General features: G+C 40.1%; 1 protein-coding gene across 1 annotated transcript; it reads left to right on the plus strand.

The window, feature by feature from the left end:
* Window positions 1-8,018: 8,018 nt before the first annotated feature.
* MRPL44 (mitochondrial ribosomal protein L44) lies at window positions 8,019-18,703 on the plus strand. The gene is made up of 4 exons (XM_002749838.7): window positions 8,019-8,227; window positions 10,768-11,236; window positions 15,583-15,761; window positions 17,865-18,703. Exons 1-4 carry the CDS (start codon window positions 8,049-8,051, stop codon window positions 18,031-18,033), a joined length of 996 nt encoding a protein of 331 aa, XP_002749884.4. The 5' UTR covers window positions 8,019-8,048; the 3' UTR covers window positions 18,034-18,703.
* The last annotated feature ends 299 nt before the right edge of the window (window positions 18,704-19,002 follow it).

Below are 19,002 nucleotides of genomic sequence, written 5' to 3' on the forward strand. Positions count from 1 at the left end.
GCCTCCTGGGTTCAAGTGATTCTTGTTCCTCAGCCTCCTGAGAAGCTGGAACTACAGGCATGTGCCTCCATGACCCCCTAATTTTTGTATTTTTAGTAGAGATGGGGTTTTCCCATGTTGGCCAGGCTGGTCTCAAACTCCTGGTCTCAAGTGATCCATCATCCTCAGCATCACAAACTGTGAGGATTACAGGTGTGAGCTGCTGTGCCCAGACCTCTTTTTTTTTTGAGACAGAGTCTCATTCTGTCACCCAGGTTGGAGGGCGGTGGCAGAATCTCAGCTCACTGCAGCCTCTGCCTCCCAGGTTCAAGCGATTCTCCTGCCTCAGCCACCAGAGTAGCTGGGAATAGGGCATGCACCACCATGTCTGACTAATTTTTGTATTTTTAGTAGAGACGCTGGTTTGTCACGTTGCCCAGGCTGGTGCTGAACTCCTGAACTCAAGTGATTCATCTGTCTCGGCCTCCCAAAGTGCTGGTATAGCTGAAAGCCACTGCACCTGGCCTGGTTTACCTTTATAGCAGAACTTTTGTGAAATACGTGTATAGTATTTACAGCCATAAGATACATTGCATCCAAGACGGAGTATGTGTATAAATAACCAAGAGGTATAAGGACAGAAGTCTTGGAAACATTAAGAGGTTTAAAAGAGAAGGAGGAGCTAGAAAAAAGACTGGAGAGGAGCCCCCACTCCCCTGCTCCCTTTTCCCGGACTCCATGAGGTAGGAGGAAAATGGATATTGTGTGTGTTGTCCTGAAGACAAAGGAAGAAGGTGTTCTGAAGCGGAGGAAGTGAAAATGCTGCAGATCAGCCAAATGAAATGACCGGAAGTTTCCGTGACTGGTAGGGACAAAACCTGACTGGAGTGGGTGCAAGTGGTCACAGAAGAGCATTAGCACAGCCTCTTGGAATTAATAGACTCTAGGTACACAGAGAAAATTTTTTTCATGTCAATGGTTTTTGGGGAGCAGCTGGTGTTTGGCTACATGGATAAGATCTTTAGTGGTGATTTCTGAGATGTTGGTGCACCCTGAGCAGTGTATACTGTACCCGGAATGTGGTCATTTTTTTTCTTTTTTGAGACAGAGTCTCACTCTGTCACCCAGGCTGGAGTGTGCAATGGCACGATCATGCCTCATGGAAACCTCCAACCCCCAGGTTCAAGCGATTCTCCTGTCTCAGCCTCCCAAGTAGCTAGGCTTACAGGTGCCTGCCACCGTGCCTGGCTAATTTTTGTATTTTTATTAGAGATGGGCTTTCAACATCTTGGCCAGGCTGGTCTTGAACTCCTGACTTCATGATCCACCTGCCTCAGCTTCCCAAAGTGCTGGGATTACAGGCGTGAGCCATCGCACCTGGCCCAGTGTGTGGTCTTTTATCCCTCATCCCCCTCCCACCTTTCTCTTTATGTCCCTAGAGTCCACTGTATCATTCTTAGGCCTTTGCGACCTCATAGCTTAGCTCCCAGACATAGAAATAATTGATTTCTGAGTTGCCCTGCTGAGCTAGAAGGTGGAATCAATTAATAAAGTTCTACCATCCACTGCCAGCTATGTGATCTTGGACAAGTCCCTTTACCCTAACACTAGGAAGAACATGGTCTTCATAGTCAGAGATTTGCGGTTAACTACCAATGATATCTTTGGCAAGCTAGTGTCTTTACCAAGTGTGCATTTCTAAAGTGAGAACAATGATGTTACCTTTTAGTGGTGTTGTAGGAAGCAGAGATAATGTGTGGTGTTTATTATTAACTCATGTTTCTTACCTTGGATTTTTTTTTTTTTTTTTTTGAGACGGAGTCTCACTCTGTGGCCCGGCATGTTGTGGACGCACTGCAACCTCTGCCTACCTGGTTTCAATGACTCTCCTGCCTCGGCCTCCAGAATAGCTGGGATTACAGTTGCATATCACCACACCCAGCTAAGCTTTGTATTTGTAGTAGAGATGGGGTTTCACCATGTAGGCAAGGCTGGTATTGAACTCCTGACCTCAAGTGATCCACCTGCCTCGACCTCCCAAAGTGCTGGGATTAGACTTGAGCCACCGTGCCTGTTCCCTTGCCTTGGACCTTGATCTCTAAATGTCTGTCCTGCCATCACCTCCTCTGACTCTAAATACCTGTGTCATGCTAGACTTCCTTGAGGGAGTATTTTATAGTTGTACTGTTAGAAGAATAAGGATGATAATAATAAATGTCAATGCTATTTCTTGTAATAAGAAGTTCCTACCTTTAACATGAGGATGAACTAAGGTATGTTAGCTTAATGGGTCAGCATTCTAATGTGGCCTTGACTTTCTACTCTACACATTTCGGACACTTTAAGTGTAATCACAGGCTAGCCATTTGCCTGTTGCTATCAGATCCACTCTATCTGTGCCTTGCTTGGTCTATATTGCAGGGGGCTGACTTCTGCAAACTACATATCCCAGACTCCATAACCGACTTGCTTCCTGAAAAGTTTGTATGATGGAAGTAGTGGTGGGACACTGGACGGTAGGAGGAGGAAAGAAGAAAGCAGGGTATTTCTCCTCCACTCTTTCTGCTTAGGAGCATGCTTTCTCTCTGGCTTCAGTGCCCACTGGCTATATATAGCTTCCCTCTTTTGTCCCAGCCCTCAACGGGCAGTCTCTGCTGGGGTTCTCGGTCCCATTAGGCTCACCTAACTCCTGTGCTCTATACCATTTGTTCCCTTTGTCTGGTTAGTCTTGCTGCTGCTAATCTCTTAAGCTTTTCAGTTCTTCTGACACCTTTGTAACTAGTTCCTTGTATTAAATTTCCTGCTTGGAACCATCTGGTATGCCTTTGTTCTCTTGATAAGACCCTGACTGATACAATTATAGCGATATTGATACTTAACTTATAGTACCGTTAAATTAAGTTTGGACTAAAGCCACTGAACATATTTTAATTCTGGCCTGAAGGTTTCTCAGTATATAGTGAACAGTAACCTAACTTGATGTCTAAAAGACTTGTCACCAGCTCTTGTAAAAGTAGCTGAGTCTTAGCCAACCACAGGCTGCCCTATTCAAATAAGCAGACAGCAGCAGTTTCTGTTCCTCATTTGCATTTTCTGTACATACTTTTTCCTTTTACGATCCATAAATGTTATCTGACCATGTGGTAGTCCTGGAGTCTTTCTGAACGTGTTCTGGTTCTGGGGATTGCCTGATTCATCGTTGTTTGCTCAATTAAACTCTTAAATTTAATTTGTCTAAAGTTTTTCTTTTAATGCTATCATGAAGACTGTATTACAGAACTCCACAGAGAATATGACATTACATATGTAAATTATAATGCAATATTTCACTATTTTATAAAATAGATATAAACAATATCATGATATAAATGATAGTCTCATAAAGAATAATTTATTCATATGCAGTCTCCAGATTATCCAGATTCTCCCCCCCACCCACCCCCAGGCAGAGTCTTGCTCTGTCACCCAGGCTGGAATGCAGTGGCCCAATCTCACTGCGACCTCCATCTCCTGATTCAAGCGATTCTCATATCTCAGCCTCCCTAGTAGCTGGGACTACAGGCACATGCCACCATGCCCAGATAGTTTTTGTATTTTTAGTAAAGACCAGGTTTCACCATGTTGGTCAGGCTGGCCTCGAACTCCTGACCTCGTGACCCACCCATCTCACCCTGCCAAAGTGCTGGGATTACAGGCATGAGCCACCTTGCCGGGCCCAGATTCTTAAATTTATAATTTTTAATGGCTATAATCTGGTTAACTCTAATCAAGAGGAAATGATGAAAAAAATTATCAGTGTCTTTCAGCAATTGCTACAATGTATACCTAATTAGTGTTTATCTGTTAAATACACATTAAATCTGTGGAATAGACTGAAAATGAAGTCTACAGTGATTTATTGTTTTTGGACATGCTTCCTCTCCTTGGGCCTTGCCAAAAGATCTGGAGACACTGTATCATCCCAGAGAGGAAAGAAGATTTGGTAATCTCCTTCAGTAGTTTTGCCAGGAGTTCTTTTAAGTCATTCTCAGGATTTTACCCAAGGTTTACACTGCAGGCCAGCATAGTAATCACATTGCAGAAATCTCAAACCACTTTTACAACGCTTTATTTATTCAAAAAGCCAAACAAAAGTGTGAAGTTTCAATATTATAGTCATAGTGGTCTGATGTCTCTACTTTCCCTCTCATCACCAGTTTTTACTTATTTTTATAAGCCTTTAAAATACTCCTTTCCCTGCAACAGGCATCCCTCTCTCTCAGATCCAAGCTTGGCTCAGTTTAGCAGAAACATCAGGGAACAGGGGTAAAATGGAAACACTGCTCAGCATCTTCCCTGGTATTTCCTGAACTTGTTTCTGAAAAATATCTCTAATGACAGGAAAGGGGACCTGTTCCTACAGGGGTTAAAGGGTCAGGCAGCTTTCACTTTCTGAAGGGGAATTTACCAAGTCATCATCATTCCTGATGACTTTGTGCATGCTATGGACTGTTGTTCCTTCTTTCCATCTCTTCTGCATCTAGCAAAATCCACGCTTCCATCTAGACCCCGCTCTCTGAGGCCATCCCTTAAGTCTCATGAATATAGAGCATTTTTTATTTTGCCATTTTCATCCAGTTGATGTGACCCTAAATGTATTAATTATTGGTTGCTATGTAACAAATTACTTCAAAACTTAGTGGCATAAAGCAACAAACGTTTATTCTCTCACATATTTCCTGAGGGTCAGGAGTTTGGGAGCAGCTTAGCTGGGTGACTCTGGCTGAGGATTTCTCATTAAGATGCAGTCAAGGCATTGGCCAGTAGGCAGTCATCTGAAAGTCTGACTATTGGCCAGTAGGCAGTCATCTGAAAGTCTGACTACTGGCCAGTAGGCAGTCATCTGAAAGTCTGACTGGAAGTGGAGGATCCATTTCTAAGACCACTCATTCATTCACATGGCTGTTGGCAGGAGGCCTCAGCTGCTCACCACATGAGCCTTTCCACATGGTTTCTTAGGCATCATCATAACATAGCAGCTGACTTCCTGATAGAAGACTAATCCAAGAAATACAAGGTATTTGACCAAAATGGAAGCTATGATGTATTTTATCACCTAACTCCAGAATTGATTAAAAAAAAATCCATAGTCTATTGGTTACACAGACTAATCCTGGCACAACGTGAGAGGGGAATATACAAGGGTGTAAATAACAGGAGGTGGGAATTGTTGAGAGCCATCTTGCTAGCTGTAACACACCAAAAATGTTTTTACTTCCATAATTATGAATTAAAGTGTTTATAACAGAGTTATACTAACATTTGTGCTTTTTTTTTTTTTTTGAGAAAATGTTTTCTGGAATAAGCTCCATGAAACCAATTAAATTTCTTGACCACTTTTCTATACAGCACAAGTATCCTGTTTCTAATTGTATTTTCATGTTTGTATTGCTTACTTAATGTATTTTCATGAACATTTTTTCCACATTGATTTCCTAAGATGTTATTTGTTGCTCATGCTTACTAAGGCTTTTTGCTAGTTAGTTTTACTATCGTTAGTTTCCTGTTGTGGCTTTTAGATCTATCAAGTTAAATTTTCCATCAAGTCAAATTTTCCAAAGCTAAGTTGAACAGATATAACTTTGGTGAAGAGTGATTCTATATCACTATGTATCAGTAACTCCAATTTTGTAATTTGAACAGTTTTAACTATAGTAATTTTTATTCTATGGTAATTATTTCTGTATGTAATTTTCCTTATGAGTTGGATTAAAGGTCACTATTAGGTAGCTATTTCTTAGCTAATCTATGAAGTAGTGGTGAGTAATCTCAGATGTTTCAGAATTGCTTGACTGTCCAGGAAGGTCCTATAGTAGAGCTCACTGACTTTGTTCTCCATCTTTCTGTGTCCTATATTCCAGCTGTTCTCACCATAATTGAAGGAATATATCAACAATATCCCTGGCATCAAAACACAAAACATTAAAGTGTTCCCCACGGGTTAAAATCAACTGTCAATCGCCTCACCTTCTTGTCTTCCTACATGCGACTTTTTCCCACCCTTCCACCTGACCTTAACCCACTGAAAACTGGAAAGTTGTCGGTGTCTGTGAGCATTGATCAAATTAGAGCTAACATCAGCTGAAAGGAAAATCAGGTTTTTGAGGGCCAGAAAACACACTGGCTTTTTTCTTCCTTAAAGTTTTCTGAGCCTGGATCCTGGAACCAAGTACTTCTCCTATTATGTGTTTATTGAATAAATTTTAACATGTATAAGTAAATTTTTAAAAACTGGTTAATTCCTGAGTTCTGTGAAGGGCATTATTAGAAGAAATCTCATCAGGACCCACATTTTTTAAAAAATCTGCAAATGATGCTCTCATTGTATTACTGAGAAACTCTCAACACAGACACACCTCATTTTAACTTAACAAGATTGTGCTACAACTGGCTTTAGATTATTTTTCCTAATAAATTAAATTCTACAGAAACGACAGTTCCCTGTGTTTTCTCCTATTCCAGTTACTGGATTGATGTTCCATGAATTTTCAGTACTTTGCATGCATTGTAACATGAAGGTCAATCGTAACCTCCTTTCACCCCTACTTGAAGAATTTACTTCAACCAGAAATCCATCAGCTTGTTTTTCGGTCTGTGCCCAGCTCCTCTTTTGCTCTCTTCCTTCCCAAAGGGAACCCTTTTATAAGCTGGGATGAACCCGTTAGATTCTCCCTTTTGAAATGGTCAAGCTAAGAAACCCAAACTGAATTGTATGATCCTGGTATTGAAGATTCTCAAGCGAGGTCATAACATGCTTTGTGGTCTGTGCTTCAGGGAGATGAATGTAGGTGAGCTGTGTCTGAGGAAGTGAGGAAGTTACTAGGCCAATTCCAATAACCACGGAAAGAGGTGACGAGAGCCATCAGGTACCTGCAATGGAAATACATTGAAAAAGCACTCGGTAACTGGACAGAATAGGAGGTTTGTGGAAACAAGAACAATCAAAGACATAGGAGTTCAACCTGAATGACTGCTGGGAACACGCCTTTAAAAAACAGAGAGATCACAGAAAGCATTGCCCCCTTGAAAGTCTAGATGTTCAGCAGGCAACTCAAAACTGGGAATTCAGACAAGCCTCCCTTTGTGACTTAATATGTTCTTTTAAAAATTGTACTGTATTAGGCAGGAGAATTGCCTGAACCCAGGAGGTGGAGGTTGCGGTGAGCCGAGATCGTGCCATTGCACTCCAGTCTGGGTAACAAGGGCGAAACTCTGTCTCAAAAAAACAAAACAAAACAAAACAAAACAAAAAAACTGTATAAACAGTTTGATAGGAAAGCAGAACTGCATTGTTAAAGAGTGTTAAGATAAAGAAGAAAGAAACTGTAATTCCACTGTTACCGTTTTTACATTTCTTTTTTCCAGTCATTTTCCGGATGTTCAAAAATATGTACTATTAAATTGTTTTTAAAGGCACATTTTAATTTTGGATAAGCCAACATTTCTGAGCCTAGGGTTTCCAAAACTAAGGCTTTTGGAGACATGCTGGGTCAAAAATAGAAGCTCGGTAAATACTTGCTCAATCGTGGCCGGACTGATGGTCTGGAACCCTAAATAGAAATTAAGAATTTTTCTTTTTTGAAGATTTAAATGTTTCCTTAAGCTGAAAGTGAAACAGATTGTTTGCTTTGCTGTAACGAGAGAAGAAGGAACAAGAGAATAACTGACAGGATGACGCAACTTCTCCCAGAAACTTTGAGACCCCAACGCCCTCATGCCCCGATCTTTGGAAAGTAACTCGAAGGACGCGAGAACGAGCGCACGCGCAGTGTCAACGCGGCCCCCGTCACTCAGCCCCGGGAGCTGTCTCCGCCCCCCTCCTCAGTCGCCCCCCAGCTGGGGGCTGTCTACGCCCCGCCCTCTCTCTGTCGCTCCGCCCTCTCTCAGTCGCCCCGCCCTCTCTCAGTTGCCCCGCCCTGGGAGCTGTTCTTCTCTGCCCTCTCACCGCGTACCCAGTTCCGGGGGAAGTGTGTTACGGCTACACTGCCCCGCCTACTTTCGTTTCGTCTTCCATCACTTTCTTCCCTGCAATGGCGTCAGGGCTGATAAGACTGCTTCAGCAGGGGCCTCGCTCCCTCCTGTCTCCAGCCGCCCCCAAGCTGATCCCTCCGGTTCGGGGAGTGAAGAAGGGATTCCGCGCCGCCTTCCGTTTCCAGAAGGAGTTAGAGCGGCGGCGCCTGCTGCGGTGCCCGCCGCCGCCCGTGCGCCGGTAGGAGCCGCCTTGGAAAGGGGTTAGGGTGACACACACTGGGTTTCCTTTCCGCGGTGTCGTGCCTGCGGCTGATGCGCCCCTGGGTTGAGCCTTAGGAAGTTTGCGATAGAGACACCCGTGAGCTGGGCGCGTGGCCTGAGGCAAAGAAAATGGATTTGTGTCGCGGGCGGTAGAGCCCCGGGCTGCTCCCTACGTTTTGAAATTCCCAGTTAGGATTTTATCTACTGAAAATTGGGAGAAATGGGGCTGGCTGGTGGTTCTTCCTTATGTGGACTTGGGTGTTGAAGCCCCCATCTGTAATGCCTGCGAATTCTGACAAGAGGGAAGAAAGCAGTCCACAACGGGGTAAATTAAGGAGAAAAGAAAAGAATCTACAACCTGAAGTCTGTCTAGAGTAAAAGGAGAAACAGTTAGCTTTAGATTTTTGCCCTAGTCTTTTTTTTCCTACTATGTCCCAGGCTTCTTTATTTAAGAAAAAAAGTGATACATGTGGGGTTTAACATCTAGAGCATAGTTGAACTTCTTTCCCTCCAACCAGTTGCCCCAAACTTTCCTACCCCCATCCTTTGTGTTCCCAATCCCTTCCTTAGTGAACGAAGAACTTAATCCCAAAAGCCCTGGCACAGACTCCTGGCACAGACTCCAGGTTCTCTTTCCCTCGCTTCTCGCCTCTCCCTGTCCCTTATTTCTAGAAGGTCAGGCACCTGTCCCTTATTTCTAGAATAGGCGAGACCAGAGTGGTGCTGGAGACGGGGAAATGCTTTCCCCTCAAAGAGAGGGACCCAGGAGTACAGTGCAGTGAAGTGAGGGCTCTCATAGCCCTAATTAGCCTTGTTCTGGTAGCAGGTTTGGCACAGAGAGAGAGGTTTTTATAGCTCCAAATCAGATCAGACTTTACATAATTTAAATTCTTGCATCTTGCTTTTTCTCTTTAATAATGTGTCTTCGTCATGTTGTCATGGCATTACAAAGATATGTACCTCTTTTTTATGGCTCTGTTTTTGGGCCTATGAGCTCCATATTATCGCCATCATAACCTATGTAACAGTGTGTATCTTTATTTCACCTTTGGGGACGCATATATAGTATGAAATTTTGAAAGCTATTAGTACTTTAACATTGTCCTTCAAAAAATGTTAATCCACTTTGTACCCCTACCAGCAGGAATGGTCTTCTAACAGAGATAATGGCAAAAATAAAATCTCTTAATTCACATTCCTCTATTTATTATAATGTTAAGTATTTTAGACTCTCAAAGTTGGAAGAAACTTTATGGATCTATTGGATCGATCTTATGACTTTCAACCCAGCTTTTTATACTTTGCTTCCCTTTGTTTCTTAAAGGGGTTTTCTTTTCTTTTTTTTTTTTTTTAAGACTTTTTAGTTCATTCTTGGAAATGATGATGAACCTTTAACCTACTTGTAATATTGATAGATTAATTGCTAATTTAAGTGAATATTTCCAAAACATAAACCAATAAAATAAAGAATATAGGTGGCCCTTCATATCTGTGTGTTCCACATCCAAGGATTCACCCAATGGCAGATCAAAAATATTGGGAGTAAGGGAGAATGATTTCTCTGTATTGAAGTTGTGCGGACTTTTTTTTCTTGTCGCTATTCCCTAACCAATACAGGATAACAGCTATTTATGTAGCACTTACATTGTGTTATGTATAAGTAATCCAGAGATGACTTAAGTATACAGGGGATGTGCATAGGTTATATGCAAATACAGGTGTACCTCAGACGTATTGCAGGGCTGGTTCTAGACCATGGTAATAAAATGAGTCACATGACTTTTTAAGTGTCCCAGTGCATACTTATGTTTATACTATTCTGTAGTTTATTTAAGGTGTACAGTAGTATTGTCTAAAAGCAATATATGTACCTTAATTTAAAATACTTTATTGCTAAAAAATGCTGACACAGAGACACAAAGTGAGCACATGCAGAATTGCTACAAACCTTCAATTTGTAAAAAGAATATACAACAAATCTGCGAAGCACAATAGACCGAAGTGCAAGGAAGTGAAGTTTGCCTCTACTACACCATTTATATGAGAGTTGAGCATCCATGAATTTCGGTATCCAGGAGAGTCCTTGGAAACAATCCCCCGCAGATATTGAGGGATGACTGTAAATATAACTTACTACCTAGTGTTTATTGCTTGAATCTGAAATTATCATTTATGTGTTGTACTTACGTACAAAACATAGTTTCGTGGTTAGAGTAGAAATAAGGAACCTAAAAGTTAGGCTGATGGCTTATTCTTTTATATTGAAGAACCAATTTCATGTGACAGTTTGATCAAAGGGAAAATTAATCCAACCGTTTATGTAGAATATAGCAAAGAACTGCAAGTATTTATCTGACTTCAGTATTAACATTTAGAATATCAGCCTGGCATTAAAAAGAAGTATAACCTTTTTTCATTTCCTTTGTATAATTAATAACATTACAACACAGTGAAAAATTTGTATATCACAGTAACAGGTTTTCTCTTTACCGTCTCTTACTGTCTTTACATTTTCAGTTCAGAGAAGCCCAACTGGGATTACCATGCAGAAATACAAGCTTTTGGACATCGGTTACATGAAAACTTTTCCTTAGATCTTCTCAAAACTGCATTTGTTAATAGCTGCTACATTAGAAGTGAGGAGGCCAAACGCCAACAGCTTGGGATAGAGAAAGAAGCTGTTCTTCTGAATCTTAAAAGTAATCAAGAACTATCTGAACAAGGGACATCTTTTTCAAAGACTTGCCTCACACAATTTCTTGAAGACGAGTTCCCAGACTTGCCCACAGAAGGCATCAGAAGTCTTGTTGACTTTCTCACTGGTGAGGAAGTTGTGTGTCACGTGGCTAGAAACTTGGCTGTGGAGCAGTTAACACTGAGTGAGGAATTCCCAGTGCCCCCGACTGTATTACAGCAGACCTTCTTTGCGGTTGTTGGAGCCCTGCTACAGAGCAGTGGACCTGAGAGGACTGCACTTTTCATCAGGGTACGTAATTATTAATTGGACATGCTTGAGTTAGACAGAAGGGAAAATTTTCTTTTGTAATTTGTTTCTTTGATATATCACCTTGGAAGTGAGTATTTCTCCCAAGAAAAACTAAGACCTACAGCTTTTTTATGGAAGGGCCTTAATTATTCCAGGTGTCTCTTAAATTGTAGAAATCATCAGAAGTGAGTATTAAATTGAGTTGTGATTTCTGAAGGACTGCAAGCCATGTTGTCTTTAGGTTTACATCCTTAGGGCCAAGGATGCTGCCTGCATGAGAGATACTCAGTAGATGTTTGGTGAATGCATGAAGTCAAAGGACGCTATGCCGAGGCCTGTGCTTCAGTACCAGCTGCTGTTCTGCTCTTCCAAGTGTTGAAATCTTGGATTTCGAGTCCCTCTCATGTATAATTCTTTGTTAGCTAGTAGCTTAGCTAATTCAGATTCTTATGTAATTGGTACAGCTTGACTCCCACTGTCCTTTTATAATTTATTAACTGGGAGAAGTTTTATCCTCTGCTGTTGGATGAAAACATGAGGTTTTTGTTCACTTTTTGATAATAGAGATTCCACACAACCACCTTTTTTTTTTTTGAGATGGTGTTTCCCTCTTGTTGCCCAGGCTGGAGTGCCATGGTGCAGTCTCGGCTCACCACAGTCTCCACCTCCTGTGTTCAAGTGATTCTCCTGCCTCAGCCACCCGAGTAGCTGGGATTACAGGAATGCACCATCATGCCTGGCTAATTTTGCATTTTTATTAGAGATGGTGTTTCTCCATGTTGGTCAGGCTGGTCTCAAACTCCTGACCTCATGTGATCTGCCTGCCTCAGCCTCCCAAAGTCCTTGGATTACAGGCATGAGCCACTGCACCTGGCCCTACACAATCACTTTAAGTCATAAAAACAGTCTTGATTCAAGCATCTATCACACTGACATTCAGTCTTTAAACCAGCATCACATGCTGTTGGAATCTTGTTTGTTTAGTTTTGATACCAAGTTTGATAATTTTGTTAGAGAATATCTGTGTTTACTGACACTTCAGACTCAGGTAAGACCTTTCTCCTTCCCTCCCCTCAGTTAAGATATTTTTTTTTCTATAGAAATTCTGACAAAGTTCTCTTTGGTTTCTGGTCCCTTTATTATAACCTTTGTGAAGTTTTAAAACTAAGCAATTTTGGTCACCGTTTTGAAATTCTACAATATTTCCAACATGAAACTATGTTGGAAATATTTACCATATTTTAATGTCTCTTTCTTTTTCTTTTTTTTTTTTTTGAGACGGAGTTTCACTCTTGTTACCCAGGCTGGAGTGCAATGGCGCGATCTTGGCTCACTGCACCTCCGCCTCCTGGGTTCAGGCAATTCTCCTGCCTCAGCCTCCTGAGTAGCTGGGATTACAGGTACGCGCCACCATGCCCAGCTAATTTTTTGTATTTTTAGTAGAGACAGGGTTTCACCATGTTGACCAGGATGGTCTCGATCTCTTGACCTCGTGATCCACCCACCTCGGCCTCCCAAAGTGCTGGGATTACAGGCGTGAGCCACTGCGCCCAGCCCATATTTTAATGTCTCTTAACAGTTCCAAGTAAAGATCTTATGAAACATAGATATTTATAATTCAAATAGCTATTTCTAAGTCAAGCTTTGATGTCTCCCATAGCAGAATTGACAGGTTTGGATTGCCCTATTTCATTTGTTCTTCCACTTAATGTTGAGTGCCTTTCTATGGGCCAGGCACTCTGCTGATCTCTGGAGCCACAGTCTAAATAGGATTTGATCCTGCTCACAGCTCCTTAGTCAGATGGAGTGGATTGTGGAAGTGCTTTCGGAGAGGTATTAAGGTGCATAGTGAACTCAGAGGACACAACAACCAACTTTAGTAAGGCTAGGAAAGGCTTTATAGAAGCTATTTTTGCCCCTAAAAAGGATGTTTTGGGAAGACAGTGTCAAGAATGAGCTTCTTCTTGGGAACTATAGTTAATTTTTTGTGGCTGGATCATACTACATTTGGAGAAGTGATCAGAGATGATTCTGGACCTTTAAGAGCCAGTGTGCAGAAGAGCTGACAGTGTTACTCAGAAAGTGGTTTGGGTGTCAGTATCAGCATCACTGGAGAACTTGATAGAAATGCAGATTCTCAGGTGCCCCCTCAGAGTACATAATCTCTGAGAGTAGGGCCTAGGAATCTGTATTTTATCTAGCTCTTCAGGTGATGTCTGCATCTGGAAACTAGAATAGCACTCTTAGCCATGAGTAAGTATTTGATACTCTTGTGTCGAGACAGCTGGAGGTGAGAGGTTTTTAATGATCAAATGTGCATTTTAGAAACACCATTTCTTCATACTGTTTCCCTATTCTGGGGAGATGAGATTGGAGTATTCTACTTACACCCTACTAGAAAGTTTTAATAATAAATTAATAAGACCGGGAGCAAATAGCAAAAAAGAGAAGGAAGTAATAGAAGGTAATCACTTAAGAAAAATCGAGCTTTCTTTCTATATTCCTACTGATACCTTAGGTGATGGGAAAGAATTGTGTTTTCTTACCTTACAAGTGGTTATTCCATTTGACAGATAGCAGGTCAGTGATTTTTATATATGTTTGTATACATACATAGCCCATAAGGCATATCTACCTCTGTACTTTAAAAGTTTCAAAATCCCCTATGAGAGTGGATTTATACATTTTTTATTTGAGATAGCATCTCACTCTGTTTAGTGTGTCCAGGCTGGAGTGCAGTGATGCAATCACAGCTCACTGCAGCCTCGACTTCCTGGGCTCAAGCCATCCTCCCATGTCAGCCTCCCTCGTAGCTGGGACCACAGGCATGCACCACCATGTCCACTAATTTTTTTTTTTTTTTTTTTTAGAGATGGGGTTTCATTATGTTGTTCAGGCTGGTCTTGAACTCCTGAGCTCAAGTGATCCTCCCACCTCAGCCTCCCAAAGTACTGGGATTATAGGTATCAGCCACCATGTCTGGCCTAATATTTTTTATTAATGAAGCTGAAAGTGTTCATCCACTTAATGTGCATGGAGGAGTGTTGTAATGAATCGACTTCATTTCATGAACTAAAGGATCTTTTTAAATTTCTTTTCTCCTGCCTCCATCCATCTTGTTATCATATTGCTAATGTTTGTTGATACAAGTTAATTGGAATATGTAAATTGCTGTGAAAATTAACATTTGCTTCCATAATTTCTATACAACATTATGTTTTTTACTGGCAAAATCAATTCTGCTTTGAATGTTCATAATTTCTCAGTTATCTTAGTCATCTAAATAATTAATAGTATGTCGTGGTTTTAAAAGATAGTTTATGTGAAATTATTAAATGATTTTTTAAAAATTATTTTTTATTATTGTTTTTTGAGACAGAGTCTTGCTATATTGCCCAGGCTGGAGTGCAGTGGTGGCACGATCTTGGCTCACTGCAGCCTCCACCTCCCTGGTTCAAGTGATTCTCCTGCCTCAGTCTCCCTTATAGCTGGGTTTACAGGCATGCACCATCATGCCCAGCTAATTTTTGTAATTTTAGTAGTGAGAGAGTTTCACCATGTTGGCCAGGCTAGTCTCCTGGCCTCAAGTGATCTGCCTGCCTTGGCCTGCCAAAGTGCCAAGATTACAGGTGTGAGCTACTGTGCCTGGCTGAGTTTTTAAAAACATTATTAATGGAGGAGGTATTTTTATTTGAGTGCCATTTTACATGAGTTTCTATCAAAAGTTATTACTTTTTATTTGTTAACTCGATTCTTTAAGTATTTTTTTCTTACCTGTAGGAATATAATTCTAATTTACAAGATAGGGCAGGGCGCGGTGACTAATCCCTGTAATTCCAGTGCTTTGAGAAGCCAAGGCAGGAGGATCCTTTGATGCCAGGAGTCGAGACCAGCCCCAGCAACTTACGGAGACCTCATCTCTATAGAAAGTTTAAAAACTAGCCGGGTATGGTGATTGCTTGAGCCCAGGAGGTTGAGGCTTCAGTGCACGTGAGATCAGGCTTCTGCAGTCTAGCCTAGGCAACAGAGTGAAGCCCTGTCTCAAACAAGAAAAAAGGAGTCTTCCTGCTGTGGCATTTTGGTGGATCATACTGCTTGAAATAGGTTTCTCGGGCTTTCAATTTTTTTTAAGCCAATTATGATTTTTGTAATAAAATTTATGTAAAAACTATGGGAATGAAAGAGAATCGCACATTTTTGTCTTTCATTTCCCATTGTTTTAAATTTCTGTTAACAATGTACTTTGTTACTTTTCTAATTTAAAAAGTGTAAAAAATGTATTTTGAATTGTGGTCCTAGTGTTCTTTATACTAATTAAAATGTATAAATTATATTTTTATATGCAGGACTTCTTAATTACTCAAATGACTGGAAAAGAGCTCTTTGAGATGTGGAAGATAATAAATCCCATGGGGCTATTGGTAGAAGAACTGAAGAAAAGGAATATATCTCTTCCTGAATCAAGACTGACTAGGCAGTCTGGTGGCACCACAGCTTTGCCTTTGTATTTTGTTGGCTTATACTGGTTAGTGAAATTTTAATCTTTATAACTTTGAGGAAATCCTAAAAACAGACTCCTCACAAAGCCTTAAAAACAGACTCTTCACATTCCATAACGAATGTTAACATAACCTCTTAAAATTCCTTCATTTGAATTGCATTAAAAGATTTTTTTAAAAATCTCTTCCCTGTGGCTATTTACTGCTCCCTTTCCTGCTAGTTATTCTTAGGAGGAATCTGAGTTTTGCTAATTGTAGCTTTTGTCTGCCAACTATTTACCATAGACTTTCAGTATGTTATCTTAAATTTTTCTGTGTAAAATTACAAATGAGGCCAGGCACAGTGGCTCACGCCTGTAATGCCAGCACTTTGGGAGGCTGAGGTGGGTGGATCACAAGGTCAGGAGTTCAAGACCAGCCTGGCCAGCATGGTGAAACCCCGTCTCTAGTAAAAATACAAAAAATTTGCTGGGTGTGGTAGTGTGCACCTGTAATTGGGAGGCTGAGGCAGGAGAATTACTTGAACCCAGGAGGCGGAGATTGCAGTGAGCTGAGATTGCTTCTCTGTACTCCAGCCTGAACGATAGAGTGAGACTCCATCTCAAAAAAAAAAAAAGTACAAATGTTGACTTCATGTTGCATTTAACCTTAATCCATTCTTGTCAGTAGCTTCAACCGAGCCTAGAACTGGAAAAGGAAGGGCTTAGGTGTCCATCAAAATGTATAAATCACCCCATGTTGAGAGCTTTTTAGTTTTGTTAGTAAAAAGTTGACCTGCCCCAAATTAATTTCAGATGTTAAGATTAAAGTGTTAAGTGTAAATATTGAATATTTTTTAAAAAGCTAGATTAAAATTTAGTAAAGATTTTTCTAATCCTTGTATCACAAAAGACTAAAAGTATAAAAGAAATAGAAGTTACCACATGGGGAAAATTGATAGTGCTGTAAAAAGTTTCCTTTTCAGTTTACTCCTTGTTACTTATCTGATCGGCAGACCTTTTAAACATATCTTTTGTCACCGGTTTATTCACTGCTGGTAGAAAGACAATGTACTCAGTATTTCTGTGAATAATTTTGACAAAATGCCAAGCATCTTAACATTTTTTATGTTCTTTGATTATGGTATTTCAATTTTTGGTTGTTTGCCGTAAATTTGCAGGCAAATTTTGTGAACAAAGACATTTGTTGTTTTCATACCTTGAACAGTTGCTGGGACATGGTGGTCAGTAAAGAGTTGTCGAACTAAAAAAATAAATAAATAAATTAGAAATAAATGTGGTATTCCACAAGAGAGAAATGATATATGCACATGATGACTATAGTACAGCTGTTATAGGTGACATTTTAAAGGAATTTTTAATGAGATCAGGACATTTTGGAGAATGATCTTTTATCTAAAAAAAAATGTAAGAAGTAATTTGCCATATTACTACAGTGATTACTATTGGGTAGTAGTGTTTTTGTAGATCTAATGTTCTTTTTTTTAAATTTTAATTTATTTATTTATCTTTTTTTTTTTAATTTTTTGAAGAGGTCTTACTATGCTGCCCAGTCTGGTCTTGAACTCCTGGGCTCAAGCAATCCTGCTTTGGTCTCCCAAAGTGTTGGTGTTACAGGTGTGAGCCATCACACCTGACCTAAAGTTCCTAATTTGAAATATAGAACTGGTTTCTCATTTGTGTTCAAGTTTAGATGGCAAATTCAAAAGTCATAATTTTTTCAGCGGAATATTTTCCCAAGTTATATCACACATTAAAAATATGAACAGTCATAATTCCTGATAATATTTTTAGTAGTTTCAGGTTTTTGGAAGGAGATATTTGTTTCCATATTCTTCCAATTTTCATCAACAATTGAAAATGTAGATACTACTTGCTTTTTTGGACTTTAAAAATAGAGTTGTATGTATTTCTAAGGAAATGAAAATGTATCTTTGTCTAATTACCATATGTAATGAACTTGCAACAAAGCTCGTTAAAATCCAAAAGGTGATCTATCAAAGCTATTGTGTTACTTCTAATGGGTGTTATTGAAATAAGATGTAGAAAGCATAATTGCTTTATAATTGCTTTGTGTACTGTCTTATCATGTTCCAGGTGATTTAAGACAACTGTTTGTTCTCTTTCTAGTGATAAAAAGTTGATTGCAGAAGGACCTGGGGAAACAGTGTTGGTTGCAGAAGAAGAGGCTGCTCGGGTGGCCCTTAGGAAACTTTATGGATTTGCAGAGAACAGGCGGCCTTGGAACTATTCCAAACCAAGAGAAACGTTGAGAGCACAAAAGACCACTGCCAGCTAGCCAGCCATGATGTGGAGCCTGAAATGTGAGAGCAAAAGTCAGATAAATGTCAAAGGTGTTTCAAGCTAGATATTTTCAAAATTGTAAAGAAATAGGTGTTTTGGTTTTTACTGTGTTTCTAAAATTAAATAAATGTTAACCAAGTCACAGTGCTTTTGGTTTTGTTTTTTTAAAAGCTTGGTTTGATCAGATTTTTTTTGTGTGTGGAGACTGAGTCTTGCTCTGTGGCCCAGGCTGGAGTACAGTGGCATGATCTCACCTCACTGCAACCTCCACCTCCTGAGTTCAAGCGATTCTCTTGCCTCAGCCTTCCTTGCAGCTGGGATTACAGGCATGTGCCACCGTACCCGGCTGATTTTTGTATTTTTGATAGAGAGAGGGTTTCACCATGTTGGTCAGGCTGGTCTTGAACTCCTGACCTCAAGTGATCCACCCACCTCGGCCTCCCAAAGTGCTGGGATTACAGGTGTGAGCCACTGTGGCTGGCCAGATGAAATATTTTTGACATTTTTGTAAGAAGTTTTCCTAAAGTTCTTGATTTAATTGTATAGAATTTGTATTATTATTATATTTTATTTACCTCTAGCTTTGAGGTGTCATAATTCAAATGTGTGTCTTACATGAATTTTGTCCTGTAAAACCAATAAAAAAGTTTTTTTTTTTCTCCAAACATTACATTGCATTTTAATTTGATATACCCAGTAATTGTGGGAGGCTGAGGAACTTTGCTTCTGTAATACAATTTTAACTAAAATAGTAATGTTAAAACTCTTTGGGGAATGCATAGTACAGATTATAAATAGGCAGCTATTTACGTGATCCCTAAATTCTAAGTTTAAAATTCTGTATACTTCTAGTATGTTTCTTGTTCAATTTCTAATATAAATAGGAAGAAAAGGCAAATTTTATGCTTTTAAGAAATTGCCCTTACTAAGAAGTTGAAACTCAAAAACAGCTTAAAATGTTAAT

Source organism: Callithrix jacchus, chromosome 6 (genome assembly GCF_049354715.1).
Source record: "Callithrix jacchus isolate 240 chromosome 6, calJac240_pri, whole genome shotgun sequence".
Lineage (NCBI taxonomy): Eukaryota > Metazoa > Chordata > Mammalia > Primates > Cebidae > Callithrix > Callithrix jacchus.